The sequence below is a fragment of the Spermophilus citellus genome (genome assembly GCF_964194105.1).
Source record: "Spermophilus citellus genome assembly, chromosome: 3".
Classification (NCBI taxonomy): Eukaryota; Metazoa; Chordata; class Mammalia; order Rodentia; family Sciuridae; genus Spermophilus; species Spermophilus citellus.
The window spans coordinates 81361400-81378513 of record NC_138184.1 but is presented as its reverse complement, the minus strand read 5'-3'; the positions used below and the strand labels follow the sequence as shown (position 1 = coordinate 81378513).

At 49.2% G+C, this 17114-nt stretch overlaps 1 protein-coding gene across 1 annotated transcript; it reads right to left on the bottom strand.

Annotated features, from left to right (window-relative positions):
* Positions 1-6403: 6403 nt before the first annotated feature.
* On the bottom strand, positions 6404-13656 carry OAS1 (2'-5'-oligoadenylate synthetase 1; the record flags this gene model as incomplete). The annotated part of the gene is made up of 6 exons (XM_081287244.1): positions 6404-6757; positions 7834-7987; positions 8542-8774; positions 9697-9881; positions 11987-12272; positions 13480-13656. The coding sequence occupies 6 exons, from the start codon at positions 13654-13656 to the stop codon at positions 6611-6613; spliced, it is 1182 nt and encodes a 393-aa protein (XP_081143370.1). The 3' UTR covers positions 6404-6610.
* Between the last annotated feature and the right edge of the window lie 3458 nt (positions 13657-17114).

The window sequence follows — 17114 nt, the reverse complement described above, 5'->3', positions numbered from 1 at the left end:
ACCTGCAGCTGGACCCAGGGAGGTGTGCCGGCCCTCCCGCGGGGCTCCCCCGCTGCCCACGGGGAAATCGGTGACAAAGTCCGGAGGAAGCAACCCTACCCTGGCAGCCAGGAGATCCCAGTTCTGGCTAGCCTGTTTGCGGTGCAGCCCCATGTGAGACGCTTAGCTTCTCTGGGCCTGGATTTTGTTATCTGTCAAATGGAGGAAATGTGCCCCACAAGCTTGGAGAGAACTTGTCTCAAAATAAGAAGGGTGGGGATATAGCTCCCGGGTTAAGCGCACCTGGGCTCAATCCCCAGTGCCACCCCCCAAAATAAATAAATATGTAAATAAATAAAAAACAATAAAATAAATGAATAAAATTAAATAATAAAAATTAAAAAGATAATTTAAGGCAAGAGTTTTAGATTTTGAAAAGGAAGGGTTGTGGAGTCAGATGGACTGCGGTTGGAGCTGGTGCCTATCTGTATAACCTTGTGCAAATTACTGACCTCTCCTGATCTCTATTTCCTCATCCATAAAAATGGGATTATAGGGGCTGGGGTTGTGGCTCAGTGGTAGAGTGTTCGCCTACCACGTGACAGGTTCTGGGTTTGATCCTCAGCACCACATATAAATAGATAAAGGTATTGTGTCCAACTACAACTAAAAAATTAATATTTTAAAAAGGGATTATATTTATGAGCCATTACTAGACAGCAGGCATTGTTCAAAATACTTTATATTTAATCCTCATAAAAACCCTATGTGGCTGGGTGTGGTGGCGCACACCCGATCCCAGGGGCTTGGGAGACTGAGGCAGGAGAAAGAGTTCAAAGCCAGCCTCAGTAATTAAGTAAAGCCTTCAATCAACTTAGCTAGGCCCTGTCTGAAAATTAAAATAACACTAAAGAAGGGGGTGTGACTCGGTGGTTACCGTGCCCCTGGGTCCATCCTCAGTGGGGGTGGGGATGTCACTTAGTGGTAGAGCTGCTTGCCTAGCAAGAGCAATGTCCTGGGTTCAATCCCCCTGCACTGGAAAGAAGGAAGGAAGAAATTAAACGAAAAAAGAAAGAAACTAGATAAGTAATGGCAGTCCAGAGACCTGAGTCAAGACTGCAGACTAAGGGCCTCAGCCAGCTCAGCTTCAGGCTGGAATGTCTCAGTTATAATGGGCCCTGTTATTTATTTTTTCAGATTTACTCTTAAGAAGCCAGAGTAGGCTCCCAAGGTCAAGCTGATGTGGCCGTGCAGATTGTCAGGAGCCAAAGGGGACCTTGGTCCTTGGGTGAAGCTGGGATACTGAGGTCCCTCTAGCTGGAGGGGCATGTGAGGGTTCTGGGGACCGGCCCACGCTCCAGGGAGCTGTAGGGGCCTGTGATTGCCAACAGAGGGCGCTCCGCTGGGACGGGCTTCCTGGGAGGTCTTTTCCCAAAAGCATACTTTGCAGTTCTTCCCCGAGGACCTCAGAATATGACTTTATTTGGAAATAGGGTCTTAACAGAAGTAACCACGTTAAAATAAGGTCATCAGGGTGAGTCCTAATCCAATGCAACTGGTCTCCTTATAAGAAAGAGAAACCTAGACAGAGACACAGGCACCAAGGGAAAAATCATGTGACATTGGAAGCAGAGATGCAGGGAATTCAGCCACAAGCCAAGGACACCAGAAGCCAGAGGCACGGAAGAGACTCTTCCAGCCACCCCTGCCCACACCTCTAACAAATGATAAGGTGATTTACTAGATAATCATATTTATTAGACTTTAATTAGATAATTAGAAGTGAAATAGCTCTGTTTATTAGGATTTTCACAGACAGCGCCTGTCTCCTGTGACATGAGCCCTGACAACTCCCTCATCCACCTTTGCCTCCCCAGCACGGCCCCTGGGACCTGGCCCAGAGCAGGGCCTTGGCAATGTTTTTGAATCATCTTAATCATAAGCTCCGTCCTTTAGGATAAACCATATATCAGGTGCCATCACCCAGTTGCTCCCTAAATCCTCTGCTGTCACTTTTAGAGCTGTGATTGTTCCCCATGTGACAGAGGAGAGCCGGTTTCCCTGAGGGCTCAAGGGACCCGTGCAGGGTGATGGCCTGAGGAAGAATCAGGCACTGGGGGGATCCTGGGGGACCCAGGGGCCCCGGCTGTTGCCTGGAGAAAGGAATTGTGGGAGGAGAAGGGAGCCAGGGGACCAAAGGCCGCAGCAAAATCTCCCTCTTTTGAGCTGGGGAACCTCTACAGGCAGCCGAGGGTGCCGGGTGGGCCTGTCAATGGTGTGTCCCAGGTTCCGCCACCTGCCAGCTCCCAGCTGTGTCCTTAATGCCAGCGTGAACTCTGCCCTCCTCTCTTTGGGCTAAACATTAACTCTCCTCTGTTGGTTTTGTGGAGCCCAGAATGCGGGGAGGGCCCTTCCCCTGGAGATGCACGACCCGTTTCCACTCAGGCACCTTGATTTGCATCCAAAGTTGATCCTCCTCTCACACCCATGCTCCTGGGTCGAAAGACACTCCAAGTTCACGGACCATTCCTAAACTAACGTGTGCGATTTCTCTTGATTTTGTCCTTGAGTTAACAGCACCAATCAATAGCGCCCCCGAGGTTTCTGTATACTTGGTCCTAAAATCTGGATCCCTCAGAGACCTGTGGGTTAGAGGCTTGGTTCCCAGGATGGTGCTGTGGGAGGTGGTGGGATCATTCAGAGGTGGGGCCTGATGGGAGGTTCTTGAACAGCCTTCAAGGCAACACTGGGACCCCCGGTCTCTTCTTCCTTCTCTTCTGCCCCCTGACCATGGGGCCAGGCATTTTATTTCTCCATGGGCTTCAGCTATGATGTGCTCTCTCCACATGGGCCCAAAGCAACAGAGCCAATCAACAATGAACTGGAACCCTCACAACTGTGAGCTTAAATTGTACATTTCCTCTTTCTGATTATCTCAGGTATTTTGTTGCAGTCCTGGGAACTGACTCGGGGATTACTGCATTTGCACAAATTATCAGAGCTTAGCTGAGACAAAGCCTTCTCAAAAACACATTTTTGAAAGAAAAACTGCTGTGTTATTTCTTATAACTATACAAATAATACAAGTTTACTGCAAAAAAAGATACTAAACTCAGAATATTCAGAAAAGCATAGAGATCACAACCAAGTATTTATAACCATTAGAAGCATTTAAGTCTCCCAACTATTACCAAATAAAGTTAAAGAAAATATAGTAAGCACAGTCTCAGTGAAACAAACCCCTAGGGATACCTGTCACAAAGGACATGAAAGGTGATTTGTAGGCAAAAAAATAAATCCGCGTCCCAGTTGTTAGGATGTATAGAAATGGGTCGAAAGACACTCCGAGTTCACGGAGCATTCCTAAATTAACGTGTGCAATTTCTCACATTCGGGGCAGAACATCACAAGTTGACTCTACTATTCACATCAAAATAGAATGGCGAAGAGGAGCCAGAGTTTTGAGAGACAGAGAAAGGAGTTTCCTGAAGATGTCAGGACTCACCAGCCCCAGTACTGAAGACAAGGTCAGATTAACTCAGGGAGACAAAAATACACCGATGGGAAGAACCAGAGTCCCCAGACAGACTGGCCCATGGATGGGCTCTGGGTGCACGTCAGAGTGGCCTGGCAGAGCAGCCAGGAGAGGAGGGGTCTCTCTAACAAACACTGCTGGGGATAAGCAGGCACAGAAGGGTGGACCCAGCCCCTGACCTCAATGCCATCTAATAAGACATGCTTTAGGTGCCTGGGCCTTTGGTGACATATCCCCGAACTCAACACCAAGACTTCTAGGAGTTTTATTTTCAGGACATTGTGTTTCAGCCTTCATTCCATTCTGAGTCGATTTTGGCCTATGGTGTGAGGTAAGGGTTCAGCGTTATTCTTTGCACATGGATATTGAGTTTTCCCAACACTGTTTGTTGAAGAGCCTGTCTTTCCCCCGTTCTGTAGTCCTGGCAAACTTGTCAAAAATCAGCTGACACAGGCGAATCTCACACCCACACCCACACCCACACCCACACTAAATGCACAAATAGACAAGGGGGACTGTGTCCTCCTAAAAGCCTTTTGCACAACAAAGGAACCGTCAGTGGACGGAGATGTTTAAACATTGCACTTGCTGTATAAGTCCAGAAGGACCCTAGGGAGGGCCCAGAGGAGCCAAAGGAGTGTGCTGGAGAGAGGGAGCTGACATCTTCAAGGATTTCCATGTTGTCCTTCTGGGAAGGACTTTCATTGGTGGTGGTGGAGGGGATGATAGGACCTTGACACGATGGGGGGCAGTGGATGCCGTGGTTACCATGGGGGATGAGGCAGGGGGCAGCCGGGGGTCCAGGCCACAGAGAGTTGTGGATGTGGTTAATACAACCTGGCATCCACGGGGCTCAGCTGATCCTCAGCCCAGAGGGAGACCACCCACTGTGGGTCATTAAAAGAAGCCAAGGTGACGGGCCCTGACCTGGTTTTTGGACCTGAGGAGGTTTTCAGGCTGGAACCTGGTTGACTAAGAAGGATGCAGGGCACCCTGGGGTTCAAGACCCTGTGATGCCCCAGCACATACAGGAGCGCTCTCTGCTAATGGACCAGAGCCCCTTATTCAGCCTATTGTACCGGCCACTTTAAAACCATGTGGCTCATCCTGTGATAAAGGACAGCCACCGTAGCCCATTCCCCTCTCCACGAGGAGGAGGACTCCGTGGTTAAGTCCATGTGTCGCCTCGACTGGGCTGAGGTAGCCACGGGCTGTTATTTATGGGCACGTTCTTTCTGGGCGCATCTGTGAGGGTGTTTGTAGGGGAGCTTGGCACGGAAATCGGGAGGTGGGCGCCATCCTGTCTGCGGGGCACCCACGTAGATCCCGGAGGCAGAGAAGGGTGCTCTGCTCTCTGGTTGGGCCGGGACTTCCACATTCTGCTGTCCTCAGACATCCGTGCTTCTGGTTCCTGTGGTCACCAGGGTAGGAAGACGTGGGACTTCAGTGTGTGAGGTGCCCGGGCCACAGGGCAGTGTTAAGAGAGTCAAGTTCAAGGATGGAGGGAGCGGGCTGCTGGTCCTCAGGTCCTTAGGGTCCTGCATTTATTACAGGGAAATCCATCCATCAGCGCTGCTGGGGATCGAAAGGAGGGATGTAAGGACAGAAGGAAGACTGCTGGCCCGCCACTCTGGTGACCAGGGACCCAGGTGATAAGAGCTTTGGTTCTTCCGTGTTTATTCATGAGCTGAGACCGTCTGCATTTACAGGAGCTTCACATTTTGGAGTCTTAGAAATGAAATGCAGCTTCTTGGTACCCTGGACAGCACGTTGACGTAGAAACGTGAGTGGGCGGAGCCTATTATTCAGCCCAGGGCCCCACCCCGAGGGCAGGGCTGTCCTCTAGACCTCAACGCAAGCCGCATTTGTCACGTTTTGGGTAGGGTAGCTGCATTGAAAAAGGAAAAAGATGAAGTTCCTTTTGATTTAACTCAAAATCTCAAAAAATGGTCACTTCAATACGCAACCGAATTTTTCAATTATCAGTTGTCAAGAATTTGACTTTCTTTGTGCAAAGTCTTAAAATCCTGTATATGTGCTGTACTCGCAGCACATCTGGATTTGAGCTGGCTGCATTTTTTTTTTTAAATTTATTTTTTAGTTCTGGGCGGACACAATATCTTTGTTTGTATGTGGTGCTGAGGATCGACCCTGGGCCGCACCCATGCCAGGCGAGCGCGCTACCACTCGAGCCACATCCTCAGCCCCAGAGCTGGCTGCATTTTAAGTGGCTAGTCCTCCTGTTCTAGAAATTTTCTAGAAATTTTCCTAGACCTGTGCATAAGGATCAATGAGGATGCTTGCTTGTCTTAGGATTACTTATAAAAAGAAAACGGGAAGGATCTCAAACCATCCAGCATCAAGGTGTCAACTCCATAAGAATAGGGATTTTTGTCTGCTTTGTGACTGTGTTCCCAGGGTCAGACCTGTGTTTGGCACAGTAAGAGTGCAAAAATTAAATATTTCTATGCCTGGAGCAGTGACGTAGACCTGTGATCCCAGCAGCTCAGGAGGCTGAGGCAGGAGGATCTTGAGTTCAAAGCCAGCCTCAGCAATGGTGAGGTGCTAAGCAACTCAGTTAGACCTGACTCAAATAAAATACAAAATAGGGCTGGGGGGTGTGGCTCAGGGCATGGACCTCTGAGTTCAATCCCTGGTACACCCCCCCCCCAAATAAAATAAAGTAAAATTTTTCTAGTTGAATTGATGGCACACACACGCATTGGCATCTGTACTTCTTCTGTACTTCTTGGCTCTTTGCCTTGAAGTTAATAAACACCCAAGAAAGACCTTTGCTGTTATTTTCATTTATTGTTATTGATAATTGAACAGATGAAAGTCGAGGCTGAATTCTGCTCTAAATCTCTCTCGCCAGAAAGTTTTCAGAGACTGGGTCGGGCGGAGGGGGCTGGGCTGTGGGAAATGCACCTGGAAGAAGCAGGAAGGGGGTGGGTCAGGGGCTGGACTCTGACCCCAAGGGTGCCTCTCGCTTAGGACACAGGCAGTGCCTCGATTTCTCTGGGTCCACAGCTGCACCTGGTATGGGGCGGCTCTTTGGGGGACTCTGGAGCCGCCTCCCCTCAGACACACAGGGGGTCACAGGATGGTGCACGTCCAGTTCCCGTCGTCCTGGGGAAGGGGGTCTGCCTGGTATGTGCTCTGGCACCAGAGGTCAGCGTCTTCGTCTGTCCTGATGTAGCCCTCCTGCTGAAATGGCCACGCAGTCCCAAGGTCCGCCATGTGCTGGAAAGGGGAAACACGTGGTCACATCAGGGCGCCTTCTTCCCACCTTAGAACTGGATGTCAGTGACAGTGGACATTGTGACTGTCCAGTTGGACCCCTCTCAAGGAAGGACTAGCAAGTCCCAGCTGCTGGGAAGGTGTTGGTCCGGGAGGTGCTCACCCAGAACATCCCTGAATCTGCTCCCTGGGAACCTGCCTGCGACATCACCAGTCCCCTAGTATCCGAAGGACCCCAACCCTGGAGTGGAAACCTTCAAGTTCAGGTCCCTCTGCCCCTACTTAGTCATGTGACACAGTCAAGTCACCTGAGGCTGAGCCTCCCATTTGCCAGGAGGCTGGTTAGCACAGTGACCTGAGCACAGGCTCTGGAGACCTCAGAGGTTTTATTTTTGGTATCAGGGATGGAACCCGGGGTACTTAACGACTGAGCCACATCCCCAGCCCTTTTAAAATATTTTATTTAGAGTCAGGGTCTTGCCAAGTTGGTTAGGGCATCACTCAGATGCTGAGGCTGGCTTTGAACTTGCGATCCTCCTGCCTCAGCCTCCTGAGCCCCTGGGATTACAGGCGTGCACCTCTGCGCCCGGCATCCACAGACTTTTAATCCCAGCCCCACCTCTCCTTAGCTGAGTGTCCTTGAGCAAGTGATATCACCTCTTTTTCTCATTCCTAAGATGGGGTGATAGTAAGTGTAGCTCAGAATCATTGGGAAGATTTAATGAGGTCACCCGTGTTAAAGGGCTTGGGATGAAACCTGAGCCCGAAGCAGACACTCAGTAAGTGGGGATTGTATTATTTATTGCTACTCTTAGTAGAATGAACTCTGGACATGGGTTGTGGAAATTCCAGGACTTCTGTGATTGGGGCCAAAATGACTCAAAGGGGAAGCACAGCCCGCAACTCCTTGAGCATGGGTGACCTCTAGCAAGAAGTCATTTCTTTGAGACTTGTCTTGACCTTTTGCTCAAGGTCACCTATATTCATAGAGCCATCCAGGTCACCCAGTCACACGGAGAAGTTTGAAGCTTGTATGGAGCGGGTGGGATGGATCATGGGAAGGAAGCAGAAGGTCTCACCGGCACATCCCAGACGCCCACTGGGGACCCATCCCGTTTCTGAAAGCACCGTGACTTCAGCCAGGCTTTGGCCTCCTGCGCCAGCCGATCCCAGCCCTTTGGATTTCCACCTCCCACATTTCCTGTAGGGTCTGCAGGGTCCAGAATCACAGGCCTAAAAAGAAACATTTGGAAATGGATGGGGAGGAGCCAGGGCGGTGTCCAGGGAGCCCAGGTGCTTCTGCCAGAGCTGACAGGAACCTGGGACAAGCTGGAACTCGGGCAGGAGGGACCCAGCAAGGCACTGCCCCTCAGTGGGCAGACCCATGAGGAAGGGACCTTTACACATAGGCCCGGATTCCAATCCCACCTCTGCCCTTGAGCGGTGCTGTGCCCTGGGGCAGGTCACCTGACCTCTCCTGCCTCAGTTTCCTCATCTGTGACTGGGGGAGATCTGAACATGCCTGGCTCAAAGGACGCAGCGTGGAGATGAGCTCATACACAGTGAGCGCTCAGCGGTGACTGGAACCTGACAAAGTGTCCGTCCAAGTCCGCAGCACAGGGAGGAGTTTGGCTGTCGTGTTAGGACAGGTGAGTCCACGCAAGCTTTCCCCTCCTGGCAGTAGTTATTATCATTGCTGCTGCCATTCTTATTTCAGTTCTGATTGCAGCTGTGCCCGGGCATTCCTTCCTGTGGGGGGCTAAGCCATGTGGGGACGGGGTAGGTACCTGGGTTTCTTGAGCTGCTGGGTTAAGTAGGTTCTGATAATGGGGTCTTCAAAGTCGTAATATTTCGTCCAGTAGATGCAAAGCTGCTGGTAGTTTATGACTAATCCCAAGACGGTCTGAAATCCCTGAGCCGTTTTGAACTCAGATTCTCCACTCCCACGCTCCCATGCGTAGACTGTGAGCAACTCCAGGGCATACTGGGGTGGCAGCGGCTTTCCGAGCTTCTCCTTACACTGAGAAGAAGAGAACAATCAGAAATGGCAGGTCCAGCTTCTGTGTAAAGTCCATTCTCACAGGCTAAATCCAGCCTGCCATGTTTTTGTGAATCAAGTTTTATTGGCACACAGTCATGCCCATTCACTTATATATAGCCAATTCTGTTGCAGTGACAGAGTTGTGTTTGGACAGACACCACATCTCCTGCAAAGTCTAAAAGATGAAGTATCTGACTCTTTATAGGAAAAGGGAACTGAGCCCTGATGAGAGTCTGAGCTCTGAATTCTTACTGCTCTGGATTTGAATCCACTGTCGGACTCTGGCAGATGGTTTAGACTCTCGGAGCCCATTCTGCATTTCACAAGTACAATGACCAGCACATAGATAACCAGGCACCTAAGAAAATAAGACACCAAAAGCGAAGACCAGAGGAAAAAAAGAGACACAATAGTCAACACACAAAACCTTCAATATTGAAGGATTGAGCACACAGACTTTAAAATAACTAGGGATATCATATCCAAAGAAATAAAAGCTTGACATATGAGGGAATTAGAAGCTATAGAAAGTACCATGGCAGATTGGAAAAAGAATGAAACAGAAATTTAGGACAAAAATGACAGCTAACAACTATAAATTAGACACAGCTAGAGAGAAGCTCCATTAACTGGAAGGTAGATTAGGAGAAACCATCCAGAATTAAGCCTAGAAAGACCTTCTTCCCTCCATGTCCCCTCCTCTCCCTTTCTTTCTCCCTCCTCCTGCAGCTCTCCTTTCTCCATCTCTCCATTACCCCCTCCACCTCTCTTTCTTCTCTCTCCCATCTTCCCTTCCCTTTATTTCCCTTCACCTGCCCCTCTCCCTCCTCCTCCCTTCTTTCTCTGCCTCCCCTTTCTCCTCCCTATCCAGACCACAAATGGCCTGGCAAGATGGCCATACCAGTTGGAACCAGTGCTTGACCAGACGGATGAGGCTCTTGAGCTTGGTGGGATGCTGCTTCAGGAAGGCTCGCTGTAGCTCTGTGAAGCAGGTGGAGAACTCGCCCTCCCGCTTCCGGGAGGTGCACTCCTCAATGAGCTTGACATAGATCTGGGGGCTGGGTCTGTAGCCTTTGGTTAAATGACCTGTTAGAGTGGAAGTTTGAGATGTCAGTCCTCCTCTGAGGTTCTCGGGGTCACTCTGTGGGGTTCAGTGGAAAGGACAGAAAGCATCATTCCTTATATAGTCCCACATTTTGGGTAGCAGTAGCTTGATGATGGCCCCATAAGAGTACAATGCAGCTGAAAAATTCCTGTCACTTAGTGATGTCATATAGACACAGCTAGAGAGAAGCTCAGTTAATTGGAAGGTAGATTAGGAGAAACCATCCAGAATTAAGCCTAGAAAGACTTAGACACAGCTAGAGAGTAACTCAGTTAATCGGAAGGTAGATTAGGAGAAACCATCCAGAATTAAGCCTAGAAAGACCTTCTTCCCTCCATGTCCCCTCCCCTCCCTTTCTTTCTCCCTCCTCCTGCAGCCCACTTGTGATTGTGCTGTTGGCAGTGAACCTATTGTGCTGCCAGTCACAATACTTGACAGAAATAAATGCTGATGTCACTGGCTGATGTCCTTGCTGGTCTAGACACTTTGCCTTTATTTGAGTGTGCACTCCTGCTTTAACAACTCAGTTTACCAGGACACAGTATGTGTGGCCACAGCCTTATGGTTGTTGTGTGGACTGCATCTCTTGAGGACTGCGTTCTTTCCCTCCTGCTTCACGTGATCTAATGTGCTTGGTTGAGCAGGGTTCTAGAAGCAATAGGCTGTCCAGTTTATCTAGATAAAGAGGTCTAGACACACATGCAACCCAGACAGCCTCTTCCTGGTCATGGCGTACAGTAGGCATTCATGGAAAATCTGTGCTTGTGGGGCTTGGTTGGATGGCTCCCTCCTCCAGCCCACTGCCATCCCCCAAATACAGACCTGGTCACATCATGTCCCCACTTGATGGAAACTTCTGCCCATGGTGCTCAGGAGAAGGCCATTACTGAGCTTGGGGGCTTCTGTGGGACGGCTCTCTGGGCAATTTCTGAGTGGCTCCTCCCTGTCCTCCTCACTCCATTCCGACTGTGGCCTCCTATGGTTTCTCCGCCTGTCCTGCCCTCATCCCACCTCCATCCCTTGGCCTCTGGTGCTGCCCTCTGCCTACAACTTGCTTCTCCCCTTATCTCTTCTCTTTCCATCTTATTTTTTCTAACCATTGTACCCAAGTGCCCAATGCAGAATGCATTTAGAGCATCAATATGTATATATTCTCATGGCTTCTCTAGGCCAACAGGAACCCCCCGTAGGACCATAGTAGCAGGTTGTGGTTGCTGTGTTGCCCTCCAACATTTAAAATAAATGTTCCGTGAAGTCCCCGCTGTGAGTTCACTGTGATGGTCCAGGGTGATGTTCGTGTAGAGTTGGGGAACAGGTGGTTGTGAAGACCTACAGTGACCGGCTAGATGTAAGAGCTTAATGTAGATTATCATTTAATTCTTAGCCAGGCTCGGTGGTGCATGCCTGTAATCCCCTCCTCAGGAGGCTGAGGCAGGAGAATTGCAAATTTGAGGCCAGCCTCAGCAACCTAGTGTGACTCTAAGCAACTCAGCAAGACCCTCTCTCAAAATAAAAAATAAAAAGGGCTGGGGATGTGGCTCAGTGGTTAAGCACCCCTAGGTTCAATCCCTGATACCAAAAATAATAATTTTAAAAAAATCTTTAAATAATGACAGACAGAGGAGGTGCGATTAAGTCAGTTTTCCTGATGTAAAAATTGCACCTCTGAGAGGTTCTGGGTCTTGTCCCCTTGACCCTGCAGACACCCAACCCTCAGTATGAGTGTAAGGTTCCCTCAGCACTGGGAGAGGATAAGAGGAACATTAGCTTTGAGCTAGATCTAGGTTGCTCCATCTTTCAAAGATGCAGCCCACACACTTGCCACTAACAGAGGCTGTATGCTTTGCAGATATTCTTTAAGAGATGCCCCCATCCCCTAGTTGTGCCAGTTTGCTATTAAACACCTCTTCTGTGATCTTATGGGTTCACCTGCCCCAGGGGAAACTCTAAAACCTCCCCACAGCCTGTAGCTTTAAATGGTCATGCTGTTTGGGTAAAACCCTCAAACCATGTGAGATTGCAGCTCAGAAATAGGAAAGAGGACCATGGAGGAAGAAGGCTGATCCCCGGGGCCAGGAGTGCTCACCCAGGGCATCAAAAGCGGGCAGCACATCAAACTCCACCTCTTCACTGAAGTCAGAGGAACTCAGCACGAAGCTGAGCACGCGGGGATTGGACCATCGTGGATTCTGGATCCGAAACTTCACATCAAACTTCTTTTTCGGACATGCTTCCAGTTGTTTCTTAATTTCTGTGATGAACTCTCCCCGGCGTTGTAACTGATCCTCAAAACTGGTGAGATTTTCAAGGAAGACAACCAGGTCCGCATCAGACCGGCCTCTGAGGGTAGTGCCTTTGCCCGAGGAGCCACCCTAAAAAAAAAACACACACACACACACACACAACAAGAGTGATAATTGACACTTAGTGAGAAGAGCCTCGCCATATAAAGAGCTAAGCATAACCACTAACAATCGAGCACTAGCCACGGTTCAGAGGGCATTTCAAATCTTCACTTCTACAATGCTCACAAGGACTCTATGCATTTGATACTGTTATTGTTTGTTTCCATTTTACAAATGGGGAAATCTGCACAGTGAGATTACATAGCAGCTTAATCACCCAGCCGGTAGGCAGCAAAGATGCCAGCCAAGCCCTGGGTGTCTTATTGAAGTGTCTGTTCTTTACTCCCTTGTCCTCTGTTATCTTCTCTTGTTACACACCTGTATCAGTCAGCTCTGCATCCCTGTGACCAAAATACCTATCAGAAACAAATTAGGGGAGGGAAGTATATTTTGGCTCATGGTTTGAGAGGTTTAGTTCATGGTGGTTGCCTGATTCCATGGCTCTGGGCTCAAGGTGAGGCAGGGGGAGGAAGGGACTACAGGCATGTCCCCAGTGACCCACCTCCTCCAGTCATGCCCCAGCTGACTATAGTCACCATCCAGTGAGTCAATTCAACCAGGATGGACAGATTAGGTCACAGCTCTCACCATCCAATCACTTCACCTCCGAACATTCCTGCATTAACCCAGGAGCTTTTGAAGGACACCTCATATCCACACCATAGCAACACCCCAGACTAGCTCATGCTGATTTGCACAGTTATTTTCCTTAAACTGCATGGTCCTGTGAGATGAGGAAATTGGGGCACAGAGAAGTTAAGTAACTTGCTCAAGGTCTCACAGCCAATAGGTGCTATTTGCTTTTCAAACATGCTCTGAACAGCTCATGAGACTGTAGAAATGGTGAATCTCCAGCCTCGCCACCCATCAGCAAATTGTTTATCAGAGCTGGGGCCCCATTTCCCCATCTCTGATATGGACATAGCCTGGGACAGAGGATCATGAACTTCACCCAGGATGCGTCTTAACAATGCGGATGCAGGACCTCACATCAGAATTGATTTTAACAGACTCTGGTTGTATCTGTGATATGGGAAAAACCAGAAAGGAGCCTTGGAGACCTCTGTGCCCCGGCTCACTGTGCATGCCTGCTCTGTGGTCTGACTCTCTCCCTCTCTGTGGGACTTCTTACCCACGCAGCCACCCCTGCCCTGGACAGCAGCATGGGGCTCACCTTGACCACCTTAGATACCCGCACGCGTTGAGAAGCACCTTGGAAACACCTTTCCTTTAAGAAACTGCAGATGATGTGGATGGCCTTTTTGACTTCCTTGCGGAATGGAGTGTCCGGCAGGAGATGGTCTTCGATGTACTTATCTAGGTCTGGGGCAGAGACGCTTCTGAGAGCCATGGTGCCCGGTGGAGGGAAACAGCCTCTGAGACCTGCCGGCTCAGCCTTTATCCCTTCTGCCGAGGAGCCTGAGCTGTTGGTTTCGTTTCCTTAGCAGGAAACTTTGCATTTCTGCTTAGCAAATCCACACCCCGCCCCGCGCCCTGAGGATTCCAGCCCAAGTGCACCCGCCCCTCCCCCACTTCTGTAATTTCCCTGTGTCCCTGGACCAGCAGCTGGTGTTTCTTGAGACTCTGAAATGTTGTTTTGAAGCTCCCAGGCAAGAGAAATCCCATCCACAAACCAATTTAGGGCTTCCTTCCTGGTCTTTTGTTGTTGTTAAAAAATTATTTTGCAGCCTCTCAAGATTTTTTTTTTTTTCTTATAGCCATGTGTACATAGGCAAGAAGGCAAGAAGACGAAAACCAGGCAGAGAGAAGATGGCTCAGGACCCCAAGCCCCCAAGCGTCCAGTGGAGAGGTTTTCAGATGTTTTTCTGTGTCACACAAACACACATGTAGTTCATTCATTCATTCATTTTTTAAATGGTATTATACTCTTCTCTCTCTCTCTCTCTCTCTCTCTCTCTCTCTCTCTCTCTCTCTCTCTCTCTCTCTTTCTCTCTCTGTACTAGGGATTGAACCCTGGGGTGCTCTATCCTTGAACCACATTCCCCAGCCCTTTTTATTTTATTTGGAGACAGGGTTTTGCTAAGTTGCCCGGTTGCCTTAGAACTTGTGGTCCTCCTGTCCTGAGTGCCTCAAAAGAGAGTCAAAAGCTTCACTTGTTATGCCAGATTCCTGGGACCCCAACAGACCCCCAGGAGCCGAATCCGATGCAATCACACAAGAGTCTTTATTACAAGATCGAGCCTGGACTCACAACTGCTCCGTTGCAGGGGTCCCAGGGAGTGAGCCCCAGTCATTTGTGCAGTGAGATTTTATAGGTTTTGGGGGGATACTCTATGCGTCACAACATCACACAGCAAATCATTCCACACCGCGGGAAAAATCAAACAACAACTCTTAACATTGATTAGCACATTCACTGGCGGGAACAAGTTGGGTAGGGGTGATTGGTTAGTACAAGAGGGGGGTTCGTTTGAACTGATTGGTTTAGGCCACGAGGGGGGTACGTGCTGAACTACATGGTTTCCCAACATGTTATCAACCCCCATAAACTACTGGGGGGTCATCTGGAATCCCAGGTATTTCCCTGTCTCATGCTGATTGGAGGTTGCTAGGGGTGTTGCTATGGGTCCCCACCTAGCCTAACTGAGTCAGGGACACCTGGCGCCTCAGACCTCTCCTGTTATTTACAGACAAACAACTCAGCAGGGTGGGGATGTGCCTAGGAGTGCTCTGTGGTTCCAAGGACAAGGGTCACGTCCCCTTCCTTAGGACAGGCCTGGAGGTAGAAGCTGCTGTTATTTATTTATTTTTAAAAATGGAGTCACATCGGTTTCTCACACTCTTTTCTGTTTGTTTTTTTAAATATTCCTCTGCATTTTCATCACAGATTAAGAAATAAAATCAGATACTGTTTTATTGACATATTATAATCGTACATAACAGTAGGTTTCATAGGTGTTTATTTGTATGTGCGTATGATAAAAATTGGTCCATTTCATTCCTCGGGATAAGGCTACCTGCTGGTGGAGGGCAATTTGCATTCGGACAAGGTCAAGTTCCTCTGTTATGGAGCTGTACAGGACAGTTCTACTGCCCTAGCACTCCGCCCTGCTCCATTTATTTATTTTTTTTCTTTTTTCCAATCCATGCATTCAATGCTAGGTTGAAATTTCCCTCGAAGTTGTACTTTCATGTATTTTGGTAGTTTTTTTTTTTTCCGCCATTTTCATTTTCTTCAAAATATTCTTAAACCTCTCTTGAGACTTCTTGGCCGCATGTATCATTTAGAAATGTGCTATTGAATTTTGGAGTTTTCTGGCTCTCTTTCTTTTATTCAGTTCTCCTTCCCTTTCATTGCAGTAAAAAGAAATTTTCTTTCAACTTCGTTAAGGTTTGTTTCTGGCCCAGAATGCAGTCTTTGTGGTCTACCTTGGTAAATGTTCTATGTGGGCTTAATTAAGAAGGATGTAGTTTTTTTTTTTTTTTTTTTTTTTAGTTGTAGTCAGACACAATACGTTTATTTTATTTATTTAATTTTATGCAGTGCTGAGGATCGAACCCAGGGCCTCCCATGTCCTAGGCGAGTGCTCTGCCACTGAGCCCCAGCCCCGGCCCAAGAATGTACGTCTCGGTTTTTGGCTGGAGTGTTCTATAGATGCCAAGTGGCCATGTTCTCAGCCACCCTTCTTAATCAGCTGGACAGTTACCTGGACCCACGGAGGGGTCGGGCCTGTGTGCAAAGCTCGCCTTGCTTGCCGGTTTCGGGGTGAATTGATCATGGCAACTGTAGCTTCTAATAAAATGCAGACTTTTCGCCAATTATCTAGAAGCAGATCCAACTTGAGCGTCCAAGGAAACTGTCCTTAGAAGACCAACTCCCAATTCTTTGGAAGATGTCAGAAGAGTGCCCCCCCCCCCCCACCACGGTATAGAGCAGGCTGCAGCCAGATGGGAAAGTGGTGAACTATCGAGGAAATAACTAGAGAAATTCAAGGATGCCCAGGGGTGCCCTTGTTGTCCTTTGCTGGTGGCCCTGTGATCACTTCCTTTAAAGAAACAGAAACAGGAAACCCTGATGATTGGTTCTTGTGTTACTTGAGAAAGCTTTGGCAATAGCTGTGGCCAGAGGCCTGTCCTCTGGGCGGGACAGTCTTGGTTTTGGTTGCATGACTGAGGCCCATCATGCTAGGGAATCCTGACCCTCTAAGGTCCCACCCACGTAAGAGAAGGACAAGAGGCGAGTGATTTGCTGGAGGTCATGCAGCAAATGGGGACCCAACCCAAGCAAATTGCACCTCTTAGATGACTTCCTGTTTCCATGGCGCTCCTAGGATCATCTCACCCAGTGCACATCGGGTTGGGCTGAGGGGGGCACCTTGGAGGGTTGCAGGACGGGAGTGTTCAATCTACGTGGCCATTGCCCAGCTGGGGCAGGAGCTGCGCTGCCTTCACCAAGATCCACAAGCCCCGGGGCGCCTTTCCTCGGCTTCACCTTTGAACCCCCACGGGAGACCTGGACCTCCAGATCTCAGCAGCTTGTCCTGGCCTCTGGCTCCTGCCCAGAACAGACACCACCTCTGAAGCTTCTGCTCCCAGCTGTGCAGAGACCTAGGGATCCGCTCTCCGCCTCGCTCCTCCCCCATGTCAATGCACCACCAAAGCCAGCCCCAGCGCCTTTCCCCACGTGAACTCTGTGAGGGCGCGGAGCCCGAGCTCAGGCACTGGCTGACTGAATGGCTTTGTCAAGCCCCCACTTGTGGCAGGGACTCTTCACAGACGACTCCACGGATGTCCCTCAGTAACTCTCTGAAGGTTCTACTCATGAACCCATATTCCAGATGAGAAAAT